Source organism: Phodopus roborovskii, unplaced genomic scaffold (genome assembly GCF_943737965.1).
Source record: "Phodopus roborovskii unplaced genomic scaffold, PHOROB, whole genome shotgun sequence".
NCBI classification, from domain to species: domain Eukaryota; kingdom Metazoa; phylum Chordata; class Mammalia; order Rodentia; family Cricetidae; genus Phodopus; species Phodopus roborovskii.
Window position 1 is genome coordinate 37,727,207 of NW_026126447.1, and position 25,319 is coordinate 37,752,525.

The following is a 25,319-nucleotide window of genomic DNA, read 5'->3' on the forward strand; positions in this document are numbered from 1 at the left end:
CGCGCCCCTCCTCCGGCCTGGATTCGGAGGAGCACACACATACACACGCACACGCACGCACGCACACACACACACACTCACCGCTGCGCAGCCCGCGCCCGGGGACGGCCCGCCGAACGCCGCTAGTGCCGCTTCCGGGAGCGGAGGCGCGGCCCCGCGAGGAGGAGGAGCAGGCCAACATGGCGGCGCGCGGGGCTGGGCCGGCCGGCCGCGCCTGAGCGCCCCACCGCTCCGGCTCGGCTCGCGGCGCCCACGCGCGCGCCCAACCCTGGCCCGGCGGCCGCGGAGCGCGCGGGGCAGGAGCGCAGGGGCCCGCCCGGGTGCGGGGCCGGCGCCGAGGCAGCGCGGCGCGGCCCGCCAGGCCCGGGAGCCGCAGCTTCTCCGCCCGCCGGCCGGCGCGGCTCTGAGGCCGGAGCCATGGAATCGGAGGAGGAGCAGCACATGACCACGCTGCTGTGCATGGGCTTCTCGGACCCGGCCACCATACGCAAGGCCCTGCGCCTGGCCAAGAACGACATCAACGAGGCTGTGGCGCTGCTCACCAACGAGCGGCCGGGCCTGGACTACGGCGGCTACGAGCCCATGGATAGCGGGGGCCCCAGCCCGGGGCCGGGCGGCGGCCCACGGGGCGACGGCAGCGGGGACGGCGGCGGGCCTTCCCGCGGCGGGAGCACCGGGGGCGGGGGCGGCTTCGACCCCCCGCCAGCCTACCACGAGGTGGTGGACGCGGAGGTGAGTGGGGCTACCCTGAGCTCGCGGCAGAGGCGGCTGCACTAGAGTCCCGTGGGCAGGAACACAGTCCGCACGGCTCGCAGCGGGACCCTTGGGCGGGGGCTGGGATGGAACTGGGGGTACAGAGACACCAGCACGGGTTCTGGTCAGAGACCGGGGTCAGATGGGGAGAAGGGCTTTGCGGGAGGAGTCTGCCCGCATGGAGTTATTAGGTTTACGGATCTGGGCTGTGGACGTGGGGGAGTCTCCTGGGCTACCTGCTGAGTAAGGGTAGGGGACCCCCGAGGCTTGCAGAGGAGGGTCCACATTTCCACTTTTCGCCTGGCTTGTGAGATGGGAAGGACATGGATATCGGGTGTCAGAATGGGGTCTTAGTGGACAGGTATTTGGGCCACTTGATTTCAGGGACGGTTTGGGGTAGGTACCAAGTTCAGAGTCGGCAATAGTGCTGTGATGGGCCAGCCGGAATAGAGGCCTTGGCGGGGTCACACAAGAGGACTGTTGGGCTTAGAAAGAGGGTTTGGGTTTTTAAGCCAACTGTCAGAAAGAGGACAGGGTCCAAAATGAGGAGGGCCTAGACAGGAACAGGCATGATAGGGGTTTATACAAGGTAGAGGGGCAGGTTTGTCTGTTAAAAGGTCTGGGTTGGAGGGATGGGCTTCACTTCACTAGGTCAGCTGTGCGATGACAGGTAGTGGGATTGGACTGAGGAAAAGAGTGAGTGAGAAGCCTGGGCAGAATAGGAGCGAAGGAATGACCAGACAGGAAAGAGATCAGGAAGGAGAGGTTGAAGCTGGGACCCAGCATGAGTAAGGGGAGTATGGCCACAGATGAGGGGAGATTAGACTGAGGAAAGGGACATAGCCCTGGGGAGGTTAATGTGTGTGGGGGGGGAGGGGGTTGGTGCAGCAGTGGCTAGAGAGAAGGAAAAGAACTGGAGCTTAGAGAAGGGACGCTAGTGCATTTGATCAGACACCTCAAGTCGAAAGTAGTGAAAACTAGGCCTTTTAGTGCTTTAGTTTACATTGTGAGCAAGGAATATGGGCGAGCATGACAAACTTGCCAAAACAGGGAGAAGCCACCCAGAAGCCGTAGTGTTTATGATTAATTTGCAGAAAAATGGCTGGTCTTGAACGCAGAAATGTGCCAGCCTCTGCTCCCTTGTGCTGGGACTAAAGGTGTGCGCCACCACAGCCTTGTGTTCAAGTGACTGTTCTTAAGTATTCTTAAGCCACTCTTACTGCCAGTTCCCAGCACTCCTCCCCTAGTTCTTGCCAGTTTTGACCTATTTTGAAATCAAGAAGCAAACTATCACTTTTTCTGAACATGATTGTAAGAGTCCACAAAGCTCAGTGTGTTTTCATTATGTGAGAAATTTTATTTTCTGTTCCTGCTTTCAATCTCTTATGATTGCAAATCAAAATAAGTTAGAACCCTTGTGGCACATTAACATTAACTCACTTCCTGTACATTTAAGTTGGAAGGATCTAGAGTGGCATCTTTGAAGTGAACAGCAGACTGAGGAGTTTGCTTTAGGTAAAATGCAGAGAATCTATCTTTTAAAAGAATGTCTAGCCCTCATCTCCCCTGCCATGTGATTTGGGGCTGTGGGAGGCTGGTCCACTTCCTTGTAAGAGTTCCAGAGGGCTGCTCTATTCCTATAGTATACTGGCAGAGTACAGGCCAACTTATGATACCATACCAGGAGTGTGGTAAGAGTAAACTCAGTTTTAAAATCATCACCCATGCAGCTTGTGTGTCCTTGTCACATATCTAGTGGGAAATTGTGGCCTCTGAAAGGTATGTCAGGCTCTGATTAGGTATTTTGTTCATTTTACTAATCCTCAGTAAAGTAGTTACTTCATCACCATTTTAGGTATGAAATTAGTAGTGGAACCTACATTCCAGCCCAGGTCTCTGGCATCAAAAACCGGGGAGCTTTTCACTGTGTCCATCTGATAGTTTTAGGACTGAATTCCTTTGGTCCAGTATAGATAAGAAGGGAAAGTAAAGAGTTTGGAGAGAGGCGGACTGTGAGAGTCTTCTTTGGTTCTGGGAGTGAGAAGCACTGATCCAAGGCACCAGGACTACATTAATGGGTAGAATGAAAGCAGAATCATACTTTTTTTTTTCTTTCTTTAAAGCAGAGACTTTAGAAATTAATAATTAGGCCGGGTGTTGGTGGCGCACACCTTTAGTCCCAGCACTAGGGAGGCAGAGGCAGGCGGATCTCTGTGAGTTTGAGGCCAGCCTGGTCTACAGAGTGAGTTCCAAGACGGGTCCCAAAACAATACAGAGAAACTCTGTCTTGAAAAAAACAACAACAAAAACAGAAATTAATGATTAGTTCAGTCCCCATGTTTTACAGATGTGGCCCTTCAGACACCAAAGGGGAAGTTGTCTTCACAGAGGCAGTTTCCCTTACATAGGAAAAAGAAACAGGGTACAGTAATGGGTCAAAGGGAAAACTAGACTAAAAAGCAGTGATGATTGCCAGTTATATATAATTTATCCCAATTTCTAAAAATTGAGTGTCTTATTTTAAAATAAATGTATTTCTGTTTTCTGCATAAGAAATCTTATTTTTGGGATCCTTTAAAAATTTATTTTGAGGTGATACAGACTAAAATGTAATTAGTTGAAAAGAGAAAAATTGAATCCAGGGATGCAGTTCAGTAACAGAATGTTTAGTATACTTGAAACCCTGGATTCCATCCTTAGCAGGTGAATAAAAAAAAAAAATAGTGGAGGAAGAAAAAGCTGAAGAAGTGGCTATATTTATTTGACACATGTATTTTGGGACTGCAGTGATTCTGTCAGTCAGTAAACATTTTATCCTGTCCTGTCCCACTGGCAGGGAGTGAAGTGGCCAAAAGAACATAGAGGTTACATTCTAAAGATCTTACTTTCAGCTCTCATTTTACACGAAGAGACTTTCCAAGGTCATATAGCTAGAATCAGTTTGGTAATTTGGGGTCCTTCTGTAGTTAGAATTTGCTTTAAAAATTAAAAATTTGAAAAGTAAAAGTTGCATTTCAGTAAGAGGAGGTGAATTCCATGTAGAGAGACCCAGGTAGCCCATAAAACACACAGACTGCATAGAAAGCCTTTGTAATGTCCTCCAATTAAGTAAAGGCATTGCCTTGGAAAGGAGGCTGTTTTAGTCTTGCTAATTTTGTTGGATGTGGATGTAGATGTGGTTCTTGATCTTTGGGTCTGGAAGGGATTCTAAGAACCTTCTAATTTTAAATTTGAATGGTTTTACTTCAGAACCTTCCCACGGCAAATAGGGAGTCTATTCTACCATTAAAGAGTATGGTATCTCACAACTACTCTCAACTTCACCACTGTGGGAAGCCCTCACGCTTCTCTGTGGCCTTGCAAACCCTGTGCTCTTTTGCCATTGCTAAGAGCTGGTTCCCAGGTCTGCTCTCCACAGAGCTCTGGAGTTGTCTTCATAATCTTTCCCAACGATTCTATAGAAGTGTGACCAGGTATCTTAGACATTTTAGTAATTAAGAAATATATCTTTTCCTTTTTAATTTTGCCTTTAGAAAATGTTAAAAGTTTTTGCAAGGAGTTTCACATTAACTAAAGACATAACTTTTCTTAGCTGTCCATTTCTATTTGTTAATGTTTTGAAATGTCATTTTATATTCTGATCAGACAAGTAACTGAACTTCCTGTTTTGTTTTTATTGAATGTGCACATTCCTTTGGTAGTATTATTTGCAAGAGTTCCTTAATTTGTTTGGTTTCATTCACCAGGTTAAGGTCCTTAGAGTTGGTCCTGCCATATAATACATGTAAAACACATGGGAGTTGAAGTCACAGTGATTGTAGTTCTTTTAATTTGTCAAATTTCTTCCCTTCCCCCAGTTATAAATGAGGCTTCTATTATAACCATTTTATGTTTTTCCTAAAATATAACATCCTAGTGTGTTTTAGTATAAATATCAAATGAGTATATACTTTGGCTAATAGTGATTTGAATATGTGATCTGTAGTTTGCTTTACTATGGTTTGATACATTTTAAAAAAATCTTTTAGGAAAAAATTATCCTCAGATCAATTGAAAGTAGATGAAATAAAAATAAGGAGTGTGAAAAATAAATCAGCATAGCCTAGTTTTTAAAGTAAGCATTTCTCTATGGTCATTATGCTGTTCTTTTGGAGATTAGGTGTATGAGTTCATATAAGGGTTGGATTCTCACTTTTCAATTGTGCTGTGATTTGTTTCAAGATTTTTTTCAATTATCTAGTGGTGTGTGTGTTTGAGATTGTTTTTGGCTACACCTTGTTGAGACAGTCTCTCTTGATTCTGCTGCTGAATTGAGTACCTCAGGCTAATTGAACCATGAACTTCTGGGAGATTTGCCTGTCTTTGCCTTCTACCCTGTCATAGGAGTTCAGAGTTCTGTAGGCAGACTTTTTTGTTCTACCTGCCAATTTCTAAATAACCACACAGAGACTTATTAATTATAATTGCTCGGCAGATAGCTTAGGCATGTCTTCAGCCAGCTCTTACAGCTTAACCCATTTCTAGTCATCTATGTGCTGCTCCGAGGCTTGTTTACCCCATGTATGACTTCCCATGTTGCTTCTTCAATGAGAGCAATATGTATTTATAGGTACAGAAATTGTTCCACAGTATAGATCACAGTATACTAACTACCATGTTCAGCTTTTTGAAAAAATTTACTTGTTTTTGTTTTATGTGTATAAATGTTTTTCTTGTATGTATATATGGGCACTGTGTGTGTGCTTGGTATCCATGGAGACCAGAAAAAGGCATCAGATTCCTTGGAATTGGAGTTGCAGATTGTTGTGAAACACTATAGGGAAACTCAAACTGGGTCCTCTGCAAGAGCAACAAATGCTCCCAACTTCAGAGCCATCTCCCCCGCTTTTTATATAGGTTCTGGCAATTGAACCCAGCCCTTGAAGCTTTTATCATTATAGCTTCTACCTGCTAAGCAATCTCCCTTCCACTCTTTTGCTTTTAGAATATTTGTAATTGGTATGAAGGAACTTCCTTCTGTGTCTTGAGTGTAAGCTTTTAGTCTGTTTATCATAATAGACCATGACAGCATCATATAGCTTATTAGCTTAGGACTTGAGATAATTTTCAATAAAAAATAAATATTGTACTGCTTTGATAATTTGAAGAGATTTCAGGGTTTTGTGGTGTTTTGTTTTCATTTTTGTTACGACAGGGTCCTTCTGACAGGGTCTCTCTGTGTAGCCCTGGCTGGCCGGGAGCTCACTATATAGACCAGGCTGGCCTCAAACTCATAGGGATCCTCCTGCCTCTGCCTCCTGAATGCTCAGGTTAAAGGCCTGTGCCACCAGACCTGGCAAGGTTTCACCTTTTAATAGGAAAATCTATCAACATACTTAGATACTTGAAGGGGGGGAGGGAAGGAGGGAGGGAGGGAGAGAGAGAGCGCGCACGTACACCTAAGTGCAGGAGCTAAGTGAAGGCTAGACGTGTTGGATCCTCTGAAGGTGGAGTTACAGATGGTTGTGAGCCACCTGAGGTGGATGCTGGGAACTGAATTCAGGCTCTCTGTAAGAGCAGTACATGCTTTTAACTGCTGAGCTTCCTTCCAGTCCTGGAAATTTTCATTTTTAATAAGAAAGTATCAAAAAAAAGTTTAATGGGTAAATCCTTTAATTCCAGCACTCAGGAGGCAGAGGCAGGCAGATCTCTTGAGTTCAAGGCCAGCCTGGACTACAGAGTGAGTTCTGGGACAGCCTGGGATACACACAGAAACCCTGACTTGAAAAACCAGTGGTGGGGGGAGTAAAGAAAGTGCTGAAGCCATGGTGTAAAGATTTGTGGGCTGTTTTCCCAGCGCTGAGTTCCAGGCTTGATGGTCCTTGTGCAGAGGACAATCTTAGTTGCTTACCCATTTCCCCAGTTCTAAGGCAAACTCAGTTGTGCTGTTGAAACTTGCTGTCCATATTAGTTCATTTATTTGTATTGTGAAATTCAGTTGACATTACTTAGCATGCCTTCACATGAGTTTATTGTTTTGAAACATTAAGAAGCAACATGATGCTTATAGTCTTTATCAATAGGTCTTCAAAGTGACTTTAGCAATTAAAGCAAGGTTATTGGTCAGATATTTTATGGCAGAAACTTTGCAGTGTCTGTGATGTGTGCTTTCAGACCCCAATTTGCCGTTCCTTTGTGTTTTACACTATATATTGTCAGTTTCAGCTGGGAATTGAATTGCACTTTAAAATTTATACTTGGAAATCAACAGCAAGGTATTTAGAATCCATTTAAAATATGTGTTGGCATCTCAAAAATAGAAAGGTGTTTTAACTATAAAAGGCAATACTTGCTCTGTCAATTATCTCAGTTATAGTAGCCTGTCCCCCCCCCACCCTTCTTTTGAAATCTTTTGTCAGAGCTGGAGTGATGGTTTAGCAGTTACATGTATTTCTACTTCATCTTGAGAACTAGAATTTGGATCCCAGCTCTCATACATAACTCCACCTATAAGAGAACCAAGGCCTCTTCTAGTGTATATTTGTCAGGGTTCCTTTTTTATCTCTGTTCTAGTTTCCATTCCTGTCTCTTAATGTTTCTCTGTGACTTTGTGTTTTCAGCACTAGAATGATCTTTCTAACATGCAAGCTTTAATAGGATAACCTTGGTCATGAGTATAATTCCTCATCTCCTCTGGGTAAAGTCTAAAGTCTTATTATTACCGGGTTTCCATATTTTATTTGATTTTATCTCACCTTCCTGACCCTTGTAGGTTACTGCCATCTGTTTTTCCACCCCTTGTTTTTCCTTATCTGGCTAGCACTGGTTCATTCTTCAAGGTTAGTTCATATACTATTTTTCTTTTAATGAAGTACACACATATCTATATTCTCCCACTGCATATTGTGCAAGTAAAGCACTGATGATGACAAAATTTTACTTTAAAATTTCTGTGTGTTTTATCTGCAGTGTTCCTGGCTTGCATTGATTAGACAGAGAAATTACTTAGTTGATGGCTAGACAAAGAATCTGAAAGTAAAGGTCAAGGGATACTTGAAAGAATATTAAACCATGGTTTTTGGGAGACTGTGCACTTCTATTCATGGTTCTGTGCTTGCTAGCTATGTTACTGGGGAACATATGTTTCTGAGCCTCAGTTTCTCCAAAAAGAGTATCCCAGAATGAGGCGATGGCTCAGCTAGTAAAGTGTGTGCTGTGTGTGGTGGTTTGAGTAAGAAATGTCACTGTAGTATCAGGCATTTAAACACTTGGATCCCCAGTTGTGGCGCTGTGTGAGAGTGTCTAGGAGGTACAGCTAGATGAAGTATGTTCCTGGGGTAGGCTTTGAGTGTAAAAATCTCTAACTACTTCTAATTTGTTCTGTCTGCTTTGTGCTTCTGGTAGACAATGTGAGCTTTCTGCGTGTTGCTTCTGCCACCATTCCCACTGCTGGCTGTTGTACCTCCCTGCCACAACAGTCCTTGCCTTTCCACAACCATAAGCCCAAATAAACTTGTAAGAGATCTTGTTCATAGTGTTTTATCAAGAGGAACTAATGTACCAGGCAGGCATGAAGACCCAAGCTTGGATTCCTAGAACCTCATGTCTTAGGGTTACTGATGAAACACAGTGACCAAAAGCAACTTGGGTAGGAAAGGATTTATGTTACTCACAGTTCCATATGTTCATCATCAAAAGCAGTGAGGGCAGGAGCTGATGCAGAGGCCATGGAGGGGAGCTGCATATTGGCTTGCTCCCCATTGATGCTCAGTCTGCTTTCTTACAAAACTCAGAACCATCAGCCCAGGGATGGCACCATCCACAAAGACTGGTCCCTCCCACATCAATTAGTAATTAAGACAATGCCTACAGCAGGATCTTATGGAGGCATTGTCTCAGTTGATGTTCCCTCATTTTAGATCATTTTATCTTGTTTCAAGTTGACATAAAATTAGCCAGAATATCATATGAAGTCAATATGGCAAGCAGAAACAGGCAGATCCCTGAGGCTCCCTGTTCGGCTAGTGTACTGAATAGGTTTGCCCTTTGTTTCATAAAGTATAGTGCAGAGTGACGGAAATGACACCTGATGCCAGCCTGTGGCCTATACACACCTGCATGCATATGTGCACACACATTTGGGGCAGTTTATAGCTTTTTTTCTTTTCACTACCACCAATGGAGAAAAGGTCTCATAGCTCAGGTACTCAGGTGGCCCTCAAACTTGCTATATAATTCCTGGTTTCCTGCTTTTGCCTCCCAAGTGCGGAGATTATATGTGCGTACCACCATGCCTGGCTTGATTTTTTTTTTTTTCATTTATTGAAATTTGAGAAGATAGAAACTATAGAACCAATCATGTCTGCACACACTATTGAAAATAAGCTAATAAATATGATATTTGTACTGTTATTTTGGGATGGATGAGGCTGATTTTTCTGAATTAAAGTTTTCTGTAGTTGGTTGTCTTTTACTCCTTAGGAGTCCGCCACACAGCCCCCAAAGAAATACACAGAGACTTATTCTTACTTATGAATGCCTTGGCTTGTTTTCTAGTCAGCTTTTTTAACTTAAATTATCCTGTTTCTCTTTAACTCTGGGTTTTTTACGTTTCTTAATTCTATATACCTTTCTTTCCTTCTTACTCTGTGGCTAGCCGACTGGCCCCAATGTCCTCTTCTCCTCTTCTCGATCCTTCCTCCTTTTTTTACTCCTTAGATTTCTCCTATTTATTCTCTCTAGCCGCCAGCCCTGTCTGTCTCTCCTTTCTAGCTATTGGCCATTCAGCTTTGTATTAGGTCAGTCGGGTGTTTTAGGCAGGCAAAGTAACAGGGCTTTAAGGAGTTAAACAAATGCAGCAGAAAAGAATGCAACACAGCTTTGTATCATTAAACAAGTAAGCAGCCTCTGCATCAGCTCCTGCCCCTTGGTTCCTGCCCTGTTTTAGTTCCTGACCTCACTGCTTTTGATGCTGACACCAGGAATGAGAGCAAGCATGAACAAAGAAGATTCCTCCTTTGCTCTTGTGTCATCTGCCACCAGAAGGTACTGCCATGTTTATGATAGGCCTTCCCCCTTCAGATAGTTCATAAGAGAATACCTCTCAGCCGTGCCCAGTAGCTTACCTTTTAGTTGATTCCAGATCTAGTGAGTTGACAACCAAGATTAGCCATCACAGGAACTGTCTTATAAGAGCTAGAATTCACATTTGGTTATCTAGCTGTTCAATCTGTTGTTATTCCTACTTTAAGGAAACTGTTTCCACAGGATTGACCCAGGTTGAGTCTGAGTATTGTGAGCAGCATTTTTTGTTTCTCTTCCTGTCCTGCCTGCTTCTTTTCCGTGCTCCCCCACACATGCTCCTTCCCCAAGAGCTCACAGCATTGTGTTATTCCTAACTCTTGCTGTGTGTACTGATTGATCTCTGTCTTGTCTACCTGCCAGCTTTGAAAAGCTGGGAAAAAACAGCTATTAAGGGGTAGAATACAGAGTTCAGGTAGACACTTGCTGGCATAGTCAGTGGTGTTTCTGTGTTCCTGTGTCCCTTAGCAGCACTAGAGTTGTTAGGGTAGGCTTCTAGCTGCAGTTTTTAAGGATTCCACTCACCCTATTTTTTGCCTTTTATATGCAGAAATTGTACATTTTTAAAAGAGAACAGCTATTTCTTATTTTTATTAAGTGGAAAGAATTCTCTGAATAAAATTCTACATGGAAACACTGAAAAAAATCTAAACAATCATTTAAATGAAATTTTATTAGTAACAACACACATTATACTAAACTATCAGAGCTGCAGAATAACTAACGCCCATTTTCTGGAGCTAGCTATTCTTTAGCTAGTTTTTGTCAAGAACTTACTGTGTATGTTAGGCACTGAGGAAGGTATTGAGAATAAGTACAAGGATGAAGAAATCAGACATAGCCCCTTCTTAGTACTTTTTTTCATTGCAGTGACCAAGACCTGCCAAAGGCAACTTAAAGAGGAAGGATTTATTTTGTGTCAGAGTCAGAGAGGACACTGTCTTGTAGGGAAGGCATGACAGCAGGAGGTATTCACAGCAGACCAGGAAGCAGAGAAAAGCACAGAGTTGCTTTTCCCCTTCTTTTCAGCTCCACAACAGCCCGAGGTGCTGTTGCCCACATTTAGACCCGGTCTCCTCAGTTCACTCTAGAAACAGACACAAAGTTATGCTTCCCTGATGCCCTACACATTTCTTCATCCAATGAAGCTGACATCAGAATTGACCTCTTTCTCACAGCCTTGCACCTAGTAGATTTTTTATGTCTATAAAATGTGATAAACTATATTTGATTTTTGTAGAAGCTAGAAACTATAAAATTATGAGTTAAATATGAAGAAGTATAGATTTATTAAAAGGATTTTGGTGGTGCCTTGGGAATATCTTTGTGATACAGTTTATAGTAGTAACCATTGCCAGGAAACCAAATATCTTTTAAGGGATTTTTTTTTTTTTTTTTTAACTAAAAGCATAAATGTAGCTGGGCAGTAAGGCGAATGCCTTTAGTCCCAGCACGTGGGAGGCAGAGGCAGGCAGATCACTGTGACTTTGAGGCCAGCCTGGTCTACAGAGAGAGTTCTAGGACAGGCTCCAAAGCAATACAGAGAAACCCTGTCTTGAAAAACAAAAACAAAACAAAAAAACATAAATGTAAAAAAAAAAAAAGGAAAGAAATTGATTTTTTTTTTTTTTTAAAGAAGAGCTCATTATTTAGCCATGGCTGTCCTGTACCTCTGTAGATCATGCTGATCTCAAACTCAGAGATCCATCTGCCTCTCTCTCCCAGAGATCTGGGATTAAATGTATGCACCACCATTCCCTGCTTGCCTTTAAAAAAAAAAAAAAAAAAGACGGGCTCTCGTGTTGTGGCCATCTGCCTTCCTAACTTTCTAAGTGCTGGATTACAGGTGTAGTCACCACATCTGGACAGGAACTAATCTGTTTCTATGTTAAATGTCTCGTGATTGTTTTTAATACAGAAGTCTTTTAGAGCTGGGTGTTGGGAATGTTTGAAAGGCTGACTAAAGATGGAAGTAGCAGCAGCCCTGTGAAATGAAAACCTTCCAGGGGGCCACTTAAACTGGGCTCTGCCCTATTATTCCTACTTTGATTTTTGTGATATGTTTTATGCTGGAGTGCTAAAATAATTGACAGTGTTATTTTCATTTTGTGAGATTTATTTCTCATGGTTCCTGCCTCATTTTGAAATGTTCTGGTGAATTATAATAGCAGCAGATCCTTGATACTTCAATCTTACACACATAGAAACAAGTGTATTATTTGTTTTTGAAGATTCTGGTGAGTAGCTAGCACTCAGTCCCTATTGAAATGATTCAGGCCAAATATATGTACTTTGTACCATAAAAAGAGTTGTTTACAATAGGTATACAGAGAGGCACAGAAGCATCTGTAAGGAATAACAAGCAAGTCCTATTTGTTTTTCATCACTCTCAGCTTTATTGGCTGAAGTCTAGAACAGGTCTGTAGTAAAGGAATTCAAAGCATTCACTAAGTGTCAAAGATCAGACATGATGCAGCATTTTCTCTCATTCACCCAGTGTATAGCCATTATAATCTGGAGAGGAGTATCAAGGCTGCATAGCAAGATAGCCCTTACAAAACTAAACTTACCCACAGAACTGTTTTCTGCTGTTCCTTCCCATTATTCCAGCAAACAAAGTTAAGAATTTTAACTTTAGGGATTGAAATAGAAAATTTCTCTCAGGGCTAAAAGGAACTATGCAGATCTTGGTGTGTCAAGTCTTGTCACTTCGAGGATTATGACTTTTGGCTCATTATCAAAATCAGGAAGAAATTCTTCCTCCTGCTTCCTGGGTGGATTTTGTTTACTTTGCTCTGTCTTCTTCTTACTCCTTTTAAATGGCACCTTGGCTCATGCTGGCCTCAAATGTACAATAATCTTTCTGACTTACAAGTGTGCCCCATCACACTCAGGTTTGTTTGAAAGAGGGCATCACTCTGTAGACCAGGCGACTGGAACTCACTGTGTCACCCAGGCTGGCCTCCAGTTGCAGCAATCCTTTTGCTGTGTAGCCTCTTGGGTTAGATTGAGTGTTAGAAGCTTGCATCACCATGCACAACCATGTTTTTCTTTGTAACATGAGGAAGTATTTGACTATAGGTCATCTTAAATATGTCCTAACTCACAAAGTTTCTATTTTTTAGTCATTATGACTCCCTTAGTTAGAAGGTCATAGTTACTATGGAACCCCGCCCTCTTTGCTTTCTTCTTTAGGAATTTTCCACTTGTAGTTCCTCATAAGTTAATGAAGGGTGGTGGGTTTCAGGAGGAGGCCAAGCAATTGCTGTCACTTCCCAAGATGCTGTGTCAGCCTATCACTTTAGCACTCTAGGCACCTCCCTGAGTGTACCCAGACAGCATGGGTACTGAATACTTGAAAATAAGCTGTAAAATCTTGGACCAATATGTAGCCTGGGTTAGAAATTGTTTCAGATATATCCCCTTCAGTTCTTTAAAACTCCATTGTTCTCTGTGTATATAACACAGTGGTTATCGGAAATGCCACCTGGGAGATAGTGTACATTTATAGATTTGAAATTAAGCATTTTGAAAGATTTTGGAATGGTATTAGCATGTTGAAAACAACACTTGATGTAGATTCTGTATTTTAATAACTGCAAAAATAAAACTACAAATTAGTGAACCCTTAGGGGATACTTTAAAAAGTCAGCTTTAAAATATGACATGGCATTATATGACTCCTTGTCTCTGTGAAAGGCTTTTCTCCTCTCTGACCTGCCTTGTCCCCTTCCTTCTCCTACTCCTGCTGAATTGGACTGGAAGAATTAATCCATAGAACTGCTTGTCTTGTCCCTTTACTCCTGTACTTATCCTTTTCTACAAAATGGAGCTAACACATATTGTGGCATTTATCCCATTATATTGGTACTGTGATTTTTCATTCATACTGAACTGGGTTGGTCTTCTGTATTTCTCATGAAGTCTAAGGTAGCATTTCATATTGGAGCTACAAAGCTAAATGAAAGAATCTGCTCTGGAAAATATTTGTTACCATCACCATTTTGAAATATTTGTTCCATTCATGTATATCACATAATCCCCTAAAGTTATGTTGCTTAAAACTTTTTTTTTTTTTTTGAGACAAGGTCTACAGTAGCTGTAGCTGTCCTGGAACTCAGCATGTAGTTCAGGTTGGTTGCCTAAGACTGTAAAACAGTAGCTTGAGTGCCATTGAAATTTTAGAGCCTTTGAGCAGATTTCTGTCAGGGTGTTTATTTTCCATTACAGTTTGTGGGAATGGACTTTCTGAACTCTTGCCAGTGTTTTATAATGAACCAGTTTTGGACTTAATACATTAAATTTGATCTTGGGTATTCTATACCACTTCCTTTGCTTTATATTCTTCTAAAGAACACAATAGACGCTTTAAAAACATTCTCCACTTTTGAAGATGTGTTTACCAGTGTTTCTGTATTGCACGACTTAGTTGGGACTTGAGTAAAGAGACTTCTAGTGGAGAAAGAGAACACATTCTACCATACAGTTCAACTAGGAGGGCTGACGATGTAATTCAGTTACTAGAGTGCTTGCCTAGTATGAATTAGATCTGGGTTCATCCCCAGCACCACATAAACTAGGCATAGTGATGCATGCTGGTAGACATTATTTTTGGCACAGTCTAGAGTCTCCTTGGCTATCACAACTCAAAAGATATTCTTGGTGCCTCAGTGTTAGTCATCCTTCAATGTTCAGGTCAGTTTTTCCAACAAATAAGTACCCAGCCTAAAATACCATTTGATCTATCAAAAATCATGCAACTAATGGTGAGACTTTGCCCCATGTTTGTTTGTTTTTTAATTTTTTATAACTTCATAAATTATAAAATGTATATAATGTATTCGGATCTTTTCACGCAGACACACCCATCACCCTTTCTTAACTCTGTCTTATTCCTGAATCCCTCCTTCCCAGTGAGTCCCCTTCTTATTTTCATGTCTTTGTTTGTTGGGCTGGTTTTTGTTGTTGCTTGTTTTTTGTTTTTTTGTGACCCATTGTTAAATTAGGGTCATAGGCAGCATTAGTGCACATTTATTGAGCAAGGCCATATTAACAGTGACTATATCACTGGTGATTAAAAAAAAAAAAAAAAGGCTCCCTTTCCCCTAGCAGCCACTACTATCAGCAGCTGCTCAGGGAGAGGCAGTCCTCATGAGCCCCTTCCCCACATCTGTCCAGGAATGGTGATGGACCCTATCTTGTGTGTATTGCGAATAGTAACACAACAGCCATGCTACATCCAGTAGACAGCCTTTTACAGCTGTCCCCCCTGTCCTCCTCCACCCTCTCTTCCACAGTTTGCCTGAGTCTTGTAGGGGTTGAAGGGGTACTCTATTTATGGCTAAGCATCCTCACCACTCACTTTTTCTCAGCATCTTGACCAGTTGTGAGTCTCTGCAATGACCACCACCCTCTCTAACCATACGCTTCTCTGACTGGACAGCACTGACCTGTGTCACATTTCTGGACTTGGAGTTCTGTGTTCTCTCCACACCAAAAATGATGGCGCTGTGTTTTCCTCCTATTGTGTTTTACTCACCTTTGTCTTCAGGTTTCACTCTCTGGATCTTTTTCTTAAGCCTAATGAATTATTTTTGCAGCTGTGAACAAACATTAAACTAGAGTGTATTGCTTGAATGAACATTAAATGTCTTTCTAAAGGTACCTTTAATGGAGTTATGTTCCTATAAGTGAAATATTTGTGTAGCTAACCTTTTAAGGTATATCGCTTTACTTCCGCTAATTTGAAATTTGAGTTTTTAGGGCATTTTCTTTAATGTTTTAAAATATAAATATATATATGGAGCTGGAGAGTTGTTACTCATACTGGAAAGTGATCTTGCTCAGTACTCCCAAATCCATTTGTAGTTAGAAGTAAAGCAATGAATGGCATGTTTCTCTCACAAGTTAGTGAAAGTTCAAGGGACATTTCGTTTTCTTAGGTAGGTATTAGAATTATTTTGAGATATAATTTAGTTAAAATTTCATCTGTAAAGAGGGATCAGACAATCCCAGAGTGACCTAAGCACTTGGGTGCTAGACCTGTTTAGTAGGCAGACGTTCTTGGGTATTTCTGGAGATAATTGTGTAAGGGATCTGGGTGTCAGATAAAAGTATAGACTCTGGGAACAGAATGAACAACAAGACACAGCTCCTCCCATTGTGTAACATAGTCTGATTGAAGGTGCCAAATGTCTAAATAGATGGTTTAAAATAACTCATAATTTGATATTACAGAGATAGGAAATGTGCTTTAAATATGTCACTCTGAAATGCTTGAGTACACAGAGTTCTCTGTACCCAGAATCCTTTCCTCTTCACGTTTGCAAGTATTTATCAGGTACCTAACATACACTGATTTACTCATCAAATATTTATGGAGAACCTTTGTTTCAGCGGCTAGTGTCAATGATGTAACAAAAAACATTCTACCTGGTGAAGCCTTTATATTGTATGTAGTCCAGGGAAGACAGGTAAAAATCAAGATAAATAAGTAAAATGTAGACTTATATGGTTTTAAATACTGAGGGGGAAAGTTGAGTGGAAAGGGGAGTGGAAAGTGGGTATGACAAGGGCAGGCTACTTTTAAAATAGATTGTTCAAGGAAAGCTGCATGAAAGGTCATGTATGAACAAAGACAAGAAGGTGAAGGCACTGCCTGTTGATAGGAATGTTGTGCTCCACAGGGCCTGATAGTAAACATTTAAGGTTTAGTGAGCCATAAAGTCTCTATGTCTCTGATCACCTCTGCTGTTGTCATATGAAAGTAACCAGATGAAATGTAAACAAATGAATGGATTTGTGTTCTAATAAAACTTCACCTAAAAAGCAGTAGGTCATGCCATTTGAACTTCTTGGAGGGAACATGTAGTGTAAAGACTCCAAGTAAGAAGTTGGTGTGTTTGAGCTACTCAGGGAAGCAAATATTGTTGGAGTTTAAGTTGGTGGTGGAGAGGAGGTCAGCTCTTCAACTTTGGGAAGAATAAGGAAAGGGTTGAAGATTTCAAACATGGAAATAACATGTGTTAGTGGGTAGTTTTGAGATGGGGGAGGACATGTTAAAATGCCTGTTGGATATTTAAGTGAAATTGTCAGAAAGGGTGTTTGTGATATGATTGGAGTTCAGAGAAGAGTTCTAAACTTTGGCCAAAATGGAAGCCTTCAGCCCAGAAGTAGTATTTAGAGCCCATAGGGACATACTCCAGAGGCGCAAAAAAATTTGGTCTTTGAGGAGAGGTATAAACAATAATAATAAAAACAAACCACTGAGATTTTTCGGTGAGTTATTCCAAAGCTCAGCACTACCCGGCAGTCTTATTCCTTGGTGTTGAGTTTCACGGGGAATTAGGTAATTCAACTTCTAAAATGGTGTGTGCTTTAGAGAGATAATGATGCAAACAAGAGAAAACTGCATTAGATTAGACTCTACTCATGGGCGCTAAGGGCTGATGGATAGAGAAGAGGTCTGAAGACTGGATTCTAAGGTGCATGTCTAGACCCTGGGTGATGAAGAACACCCATGCAAGGAGTCAGGCAAGGGGCTCTGTCCTAGAACCCAGTGATGAAGGGCTTTCAAGGATGAGCCAGGGAACAGCAGAGTGAAATGTTGCTGGTGGGTCAGGCCTCATAAGGACTAGTAACTAGCCACATGTGTAGTACTGCTGCAGTAAAGTAGTTGTCTGTTGGGATTTGGCTTACGAATGATCTCACATAGTAGGTTGTCTCCAGCTGTGATTGCAGGGAATTCTTTTTTTCTTAAGTGTACATTAAGTAATGCTAAGTATGTTCATATGGTTGTGAAACAGATCTCTAGAACTTTGAAACAGATCTCTAGAACTTTTTTATATTATAAAAATCGTAAGCTCTATATCTGTTTAAAAAAAAAAAAAAAAAAACAAAACAAAACCAAAAACAGCTCGCCACTCACTAGTACCTGGCAAATGCCATTCTGATTTATTTCTATGTGATTATTTTAGATACTATATGTAGAATCATATAGTACTAGTATATGCTATAGTATTCTACTATATGTAGAATTATATAGTACTAGTCTTTTGTGACTGGCTCATTTCATTTAGCCCCAAGGTCTATTCATGTTATGGCATGCTTTCTTTTTTAAAAATTTCCTTCTTTTAAAAAGCTGAATGGAGCCAGGTGGTAATGCATGCCTTTAATCCAAGCACTTGGGAGGCAGAGGCAGGCAGCCTGGTCTACAGAGTGAGTTCCATGGCAGCCAGGGCTACACAGAGAAACCTTGTCTTGAAAAAAAATAAACAAAAAAAGCTGAATGGTTGGTTCCTTCATGTTTTTTTTTTTTTTTTAATAATACTCTAGAGTAACATGTTCTTTACAAGAAATTAGAATTTATCTAATTGTTTTCTCCAGGCTTCAAAGTCAGAACTGTCTTGTGTTATTCACAGCTTCCAGAAAATGCAGAATGCCAATTATGTGTAAAAATAGAAGACACAGGTTGTTCTCTTGCTTGGAGGAATATTGAAAATTATGAAGAGGAGATAACTGAAGTGGTTTTGTGGGAGTAGAGATCTCTTAGGCTGAGAAAGGGCATTGTAATTGAGTGTGGCATTCTGGGTAGAAAGCAGAGTGCATGATTTCATGACAGGATCTTGTGCTACAGGGGCTGGGGCAGGAGGATTTGGAGAGTGGCTGGCTCTGTGTGTGTGTGCGTGTGCGTGCGCGTGTGCGTGCCTGTGTGTGTGTGTGTGTGTGTGTGTGTAAGTGTATATACCCAGGGCAACAAAGAAGCTCTCCTTAGGCAACTGTCAGCAACAGGGGAGGAGATGGAGAGAAAATGTTAGGCTCAGCTTCTTTTTTGGGTGTATTCTGTAAGCTTTTCACAAACCTAGACATCTGGGAAGAAGGAATCTCAAATTGAAGACTTAATTCTATCAGACTGGTCTGTAGGCAAGTCTGTGGGGGTATTTACTTGATTAATGATTGATGTAGGGTAGCTCATCTGATGTGGGAGGTACCACCCCTGGCCAGGTGGTCCTGAGTTGTATAAATAGCAGGCTGAGCAAGCCACAGGGAGCAAGACAATAAGCAGCACTCCTTCATGGCCTCTACTTCAGCTTCTGCTTCCAGGGTCCTGCTTTGGCTTCCCTCAAGGGTCTATGAACCTGGGATATATAATCCAAATAAGTAAACCCTTTCCTCCTCAAGTTGCTTTTGTTCATGGTTTTTAATCACAGCTCTAGGGAGAGGGGCATAGGTCCAAGGGATGGCAGTTGCATGAGTGTTGTATCAATCCAAGCAGCATGTGAAAGTCTTCAGCTAAAGCAATGTTAAAGGGCTGGTGAGATTTCTTGTGATGGTGAGTCGACCAATTGGTTGGGGAAAATTTCACTAGTAACTGGGAAGTATTTTAGTCTCGGAAGAGACACTGTGATCAAGGCATCATATAAAAGGAAGTATTTACTTGGGGGCTTGTTTTACAGCTTCAGAAGGTTAGTTTGTGATCATCATGGTGGGAAACATGGTAGCAGGCAGGCAAGCATGGCTCTGTAGTCATAGCTGAGACCGTACATCTGATTTGTGAGATGAAGGCAGAGAGAGAGAGCAATATTGGACCTGGCATCAGCCTTTGAAACCTCCAAGTCCATCCCCCAGTGAGTGACACACCTCCTCCATCAAGGCCACACCTTCTAATCCTTCCTAAATAGTCTACTAACTGGGAATCAAACATTCAGTGGCCCCTGTGGGGGCCATTCTCATTCAAACTACCATAGGAGGGAGGAAGGAAACATATTCTGGACAGAACTATTATTAGTCCTTGTAGAATATGGGACATTGGAAGTGAATTTAGGCTAATCAGTCAAGCTGAGAGAGAAGCAAGCACTTAGCAGAAGTCTGAAGAAAGGCTGGACTTCTGGGTGATGCGCTCCTGTTGGCTCCTCAGCTTGCTATCTGAAGTCTCTTCTGTGTATTAATCCTAGTCTCTGTTTCTTATTGAGGGAAACTAAGGCACACAGGAAAGTTCAGGACTTCCTTTAAGGCCACAAAGTTAGCAAGTAGCGGGAACAGATTCCACATTTAGGAATACCTAGAACGTGAATTACAGCAAAATTAAGAACAAATGCTGTCAGCTGCCTATGCTTGGTCACCTGTTATTTAGAACATTAAGCCTTAGTTCAAACAAACAAACACTAGTGCTTTGAAGAAAAGAGACTTTAATTGGTAATCTTCTTGTGTGCAGATCTTGGTTATGGGGACAACTTATAAATTCTAGCTTGCTTGTTTGTGGTTTTTTGTTTGGTTTGCTTTGGTTTTGAGGCAAGGTCTCACTCTATAACCAGACTGGCCTGAAACTCACTCTTAACTGCTACTGCAGTATGAGCCACCATGCCCATCTTGTTTGCACTTTAAACTGATGTTTTTAAAGTATTTTACATGTATGAGTTTTTGACTGCATGTGAGATGCCTGTGGGGGCCAGGAGAGGGCTTCAGGTCCCTGGGCTGCCATGTGGTTGCTGGGAATTGAATCCTCTCAAAGAGCAGCTAGTGTTCTTAAGCACTGAGCCAACTCTCCAGCACCTTGTTTGCTCCTTGTAGAAATGTTTGCCTGGGTGCTGGAGTAGTACTTTGGAAACCTTGACTTTCCACTTATCCGGGGAAGACCTGAGAAATTTTTTGTGTATGCCTTAGGTTTGAGTGGACTGGAACTTAAGCTTTATTTTTTTTTTAGATTTTTATTTTATTTTATATATACAGTATTCTGCCTGCATGCATGTCTACAGGCCAGAACTCATTACAGATGGTTGTGAGCCACCATGTGGTTGCTAGGAATTGAACTCAGGACCTCTGGAAGTGCAGTCAGTGCTCTTAACCTCTGAACCATCTCTCCAGCTCTCCCCACCCCCTTTTTTTTTTTTTTTTTTTTTTAAAGAGTTTTTTGTTTTTAATTAAAGATTTCTTTATTATATCCATTTACTGTGTGTGTGCGCGTGCATTCGCAGGCGCACACATGCTACAACATGTGTGGAGGGCAGAGGACAGCTTGGAAGAGTGAGTTCTCTCCTACTATGTGGGACCTGGGAATCAAACTCCAATTGTCAGGCTTGGGAACACCTTCACCCACTGAGCCATTTCATTGGCCATAACATCATCATCATCATCATCATTATTATTACTACTACTACTATTATTATTATTTGTTGTTGTTGTTGGGTTTTTTTGTTTGTTTGTTTGTTTTTGTTTGTTTGTTTTTTGGTAGCCCTGACTGTCCTGGAACTAGCTCTGTATACCAGGCTGGTCTTGAACTCAGATCTGCCTCTTAAGCCTCCCAAGTGCTAGGATTAAAGACATGTACCACTTCTGCCAGCCATAACTTAGGTTTCTGTCTACTCTAAATGCATGGATGACTGTTATTATTAGGCAAGGAACTATAAGAAGTGAGACTCTGAGTGAGTAACTTGTCTTATTTGAGCCCAGGTTGTTTGCTCTGCATCAGTGTGTGTATGTAGCTCAGTGCTTCCTGGATATGCTACTTGTCCTTTGCTGGTCACTCATATTGCTCTCATCTCAATTGGCCTCAACCTCCTTTGACATATCATTCCTCCTTTTGCCAACTGCAAACTGAGGGCCTATCACTTCCAGTCACTAACTGCAACTTCTGTTGGCTGCTTTATTCTTGAGCTTTTAAAGTGAAAGATTAAACTATATATGTGCCTTTGAATTAGAAAACTTCTGAGTACATGGCTGACCATCAGGGGTTAATGCAGAAAACATGTCAGTATTTGTAGGAAACTTACTGATATAACACCCAGTGAAAAGGCATTTTGGGAAACCAGTTTGCATACCAACCAGAGAGTGTGCTAATGTGGGTTCTGTCTACCCTGACTTGTGCATCAAGTCTTTTCATTTTTCCAGGAAGTTGTGGTTCAGGAATTATTTCTGTAGCCGAAAATAACAAATATTAGATCTGTAAGCAATTGAATTGCTTTGGAAAATATTTTATAAGTAAAGTGGATAATCTCAAGATTTTATGAAAGTTTTTGTAAATGAGTGACTTAGAATCAAAGGTTGTTCATGTTTTAAAACAATGGCATGTAGGTAGTCTTCTTTAAGTTACGAACAAATTGTTTAAAGTCATCATGGAGAAATTTTGCCATCTTCATCTTTCTGTATGATCAGAAATTTGGAAGTTCTTTTGACTATATTGTTTGCTAATAGGATAGTTTAATAAATGAATTAATATTAAAATAAACTTTGAGCAACATTGGCAGTGTTTTCTCCAATCATTCAAGTAAACTTTATGTATGTTTGTTCAGTAAATGGGCCAATGGAAGCTTATCTCTTTACTAGCAAGCACTAGGACCTCCTCAAGTAGATTTCGCTCTCTTCTTCAACAAAGGGCTGTTGACTTCTCATAGCACCATTGGCAAGTTCTGGAGCCATTTGTCACTTCAGTTTTTAACTCCACAAAGATGGCTTCCTAAATAAATACTAAAGTTATGTTATTAATTTAAAAGCTTATTTATATATGTCAAGTACAATTTTTTTAACTCTCCGTCCCAGTTAAGATGTTGCCTCAATTAAGTTGGTTCATTTGCCTTTTTCAAATAGAAAAGTTTGTAGATAATGAGTTGTAACTCAATGGCCATTCCTAGATGCAATTTATAATATAGAAGTTAGGCAGACAATTTCTTTTAAAATCCACATGCTAAATATAAATGTCTTTGCTGACCCAGGGATAAGAGAGTCATACTACACAGTGGCAACATAAGAAAATAATGTACCTTGGTCTAGATAGTTTGCAGACAGATGAAGTTACAGTTACAACTTTTTAAGTTGCCTTAGTGTTCAGATTCTAGCAAATACAGGAACTAGACCTTGTTTATATTTTTCATATCTATAGTAATGAGCTAATTGCACATTTAGGAAACAGTTTAAGATGTATGTGTATGCAACAGTGTTAATCACTTTGATTTTAATTCCAAACTGGCCAATTTAGAAGAAGCATATTTATAATGTGTACATGAGCTCATCTGCATTTTGTTCTAGGTAACTGAACACAGATTTCATATCACTAGTGTTTTTTTTTTTGTTTGTTTGTTTTGTTTTGTTTTGTTTTGTTTTTTGTCATTTAAAGGGGTCATTCAGTTGCTGGGAGGCTTATTTCCCTCTGCCTTAGTACCAGAACTGTGCATCTCTAACAAACGCTGGATTTAGTAAGCACTGGAAAATATACTTTTAAAAATAAATGACTTTTAGTTTTAAGTGAAATTAAGGAAGTATATTTAAAAAATGAGATATCCCTTCATGTTATATAAAAAAAATAAAAAGCTGAAAACACTGAGGTGTTGCTACTTGTGAAAATAAAGTGTTCCTGGTTTTAAATGTGCTCAGTGCCTTCTGCCTGGGGGACCCTGAGTTGGTAGGCTTGCTTACCTCTACCCTTTGTCCATTTCCTCAACTTGTATATCCCTTACTCAGTAAAAAGACTAGACTTGCCTCTATGTCTATTCCTGTCTGAAACATAACAAACTTTCAGTAAGCTATTTTCTAATCAACTTAAGAATGAGTGATCATTAATTGTTACTTTTATCATTTAGAGTTGATGTCTAATAAGAAAATAATATATTCCTGAGTTTTTCTTAAATGCCTCCCATGTTATGTCTGTTGGGAACTGTGTTACAGTAGGACAATCTAAGCTCCTTTGTGTGTTTTCTTTTGCTCAATACATAGTTTTTGCCAAGAACAAGCCCAGCTCAAAATGATGACTTAGAATATTAAACCAACCTAGATAGGGGTTCATGCTACTCTTTCCTCCCCTTGAAGCCCCTGACTCCATGTTGGCAGTCCCCTCCTCAAAGAGCAGTGCTACGCTTGTGCATTACATAGCTTTTCTGTCCCTGAAAGAATTCTTTGACAATTTCATATATGTGTAGTATATCTTGATCATATGCACACACTCTAACTCTCCTTATTCCCCTCTTTTTTAAAACTAAAAATGTTAACTGCTTTGTAGGTTGCATGCTATTTTCAACAGTCAGATCCTAATTACTGTTTTTGAAATGCTGTTTTAAAACTGTTTTGCAGGTCATAGCTATTATATTTTATTACAGGTCATAAAGATCAACTCTGTTTTGAAATTCTTCTTCGTTGAGGCACTATAACCACTACTCTTAATTTGTTGCTCTCCTAATGATTTTATTGAGATATAATTCACATACCATAAAGTTTTCCTCCTAAAGTATCTGTGTACAGATCTGTGTATATCAACACAACCGCTTCAGAGTATTGTCATTGTCCAAAAGAGAAACATCATGTCTATAGTACCCATTATCAGTTACTCACCCTCCTTCTTCTCCATCCGCTGCCAGCCACTAACCTGTCATGTATGGCAATGGATTTCCTCTTGTGGACATTTCATAGACGCATAGTTTTACAGTATATGGATGTGCATGTCAGACATCTTTGATTTAGCATAATGTTTTGAAGTTCATTCATACTGTAACATATAACAATATTTTAAAGGGGGATTATTCCTCTGATGGATATAACTGTGATGTTATATTAAATTATGAGTTTTGATGCTTATTTGGAAAGTCCCCACCTTTTAGTAACGCTCTTGTGAACATTTGTGTTGTTTTTGTATGAGTATGTTTCCATTATCCCTTAAATATATAACAAGAGGAGGAGTTGTCTTGTTTTTTGGTAATAACAATTCATCTTTGAGAAATTTCCAGATTATCTTGCAAAGTGACTCTACCATTTTATAATATCACCAGCAATATGTGATGGTTCCAGTTTTCTACACCCTCACCAATACTGATTACTGCTTATTTTGGGCCGCCCTAAATCATGTGGTACAGTATTATTTTGTGGGTTTGATTTGCATTTTTCTAATGACTAATGATACTCTTTGGAGAAACGTCCACCTAATCCTTTGCTTTTTTTTTTTTTTAATTGAGTAATGAGTAATTGAGTAAGTTCTTTTGTATTCTAGGATTAAGTAACTTTTCATAATTTCAAACACTTCTCTCATTCTGTGGATATTCTTTTTACTACTCCTGCTGAAACAGGGTTTCTCTGTGTAGCCTGGGCTGTCCTGGAACTCCCTCATATAGACCGGGCTGGCCTTGAGCTCTGAGATCCACCTGACTCTGCCTCCCAAGTGCTGCTGGATTCATGCACCACCATGTAGGGCTTTCACAGCAATGACCTTATCCATGGAGTCAACCATCCACAGACCCAAAATTCTTAAAGAATTGTGTCTGTACTGAACACGTATGGGTTTATTTTCTTGTCACTCGTTCCTAAGCAATACAAAACAGCAAATGTTTATATAGCATGAGCATTGGATCAGGTAGTATAATAATCTAGAGATGATTTCAGACTTATGGTAAGGTATGTGTGGATTATATACAAGTAGAATACCATTTTCTATAAAAGTCTTGAGCATCCATGGGAGTGGGATTTCTTGGTGTGATTCCTGGTGATACTGAGGGACAGCTGTATATTCCCATTAGAGTGAAGACTTGAAC

The 25,319-nt window shown here is 40.7% G+C and overlaps 1 protein-coding gene across 1 annotated transcript in view; it reads left to right on the forward strand.

The window, feature by feature from the left end:
* The first annotated feature begins 259 nt into the window (after positions 1-259).
* Usp24 (ubiquitin specific peptidase 24) overlaps positions 260-25,319 on the forward strand; it is a 123,602-nt gene continuing 98,542 nt past the window's right edge. The window contains exon 1 of the mRNA XM_051188293.1: positions 260-732. Within this exon, the coding sequence (XP_051044250.1) occupies positions 418-732 (315 nt within the window). The 5' untranslated portion in view covers positions 260-417. The remainder of the gene's footprint in view (positions 733-25,319) is intronic.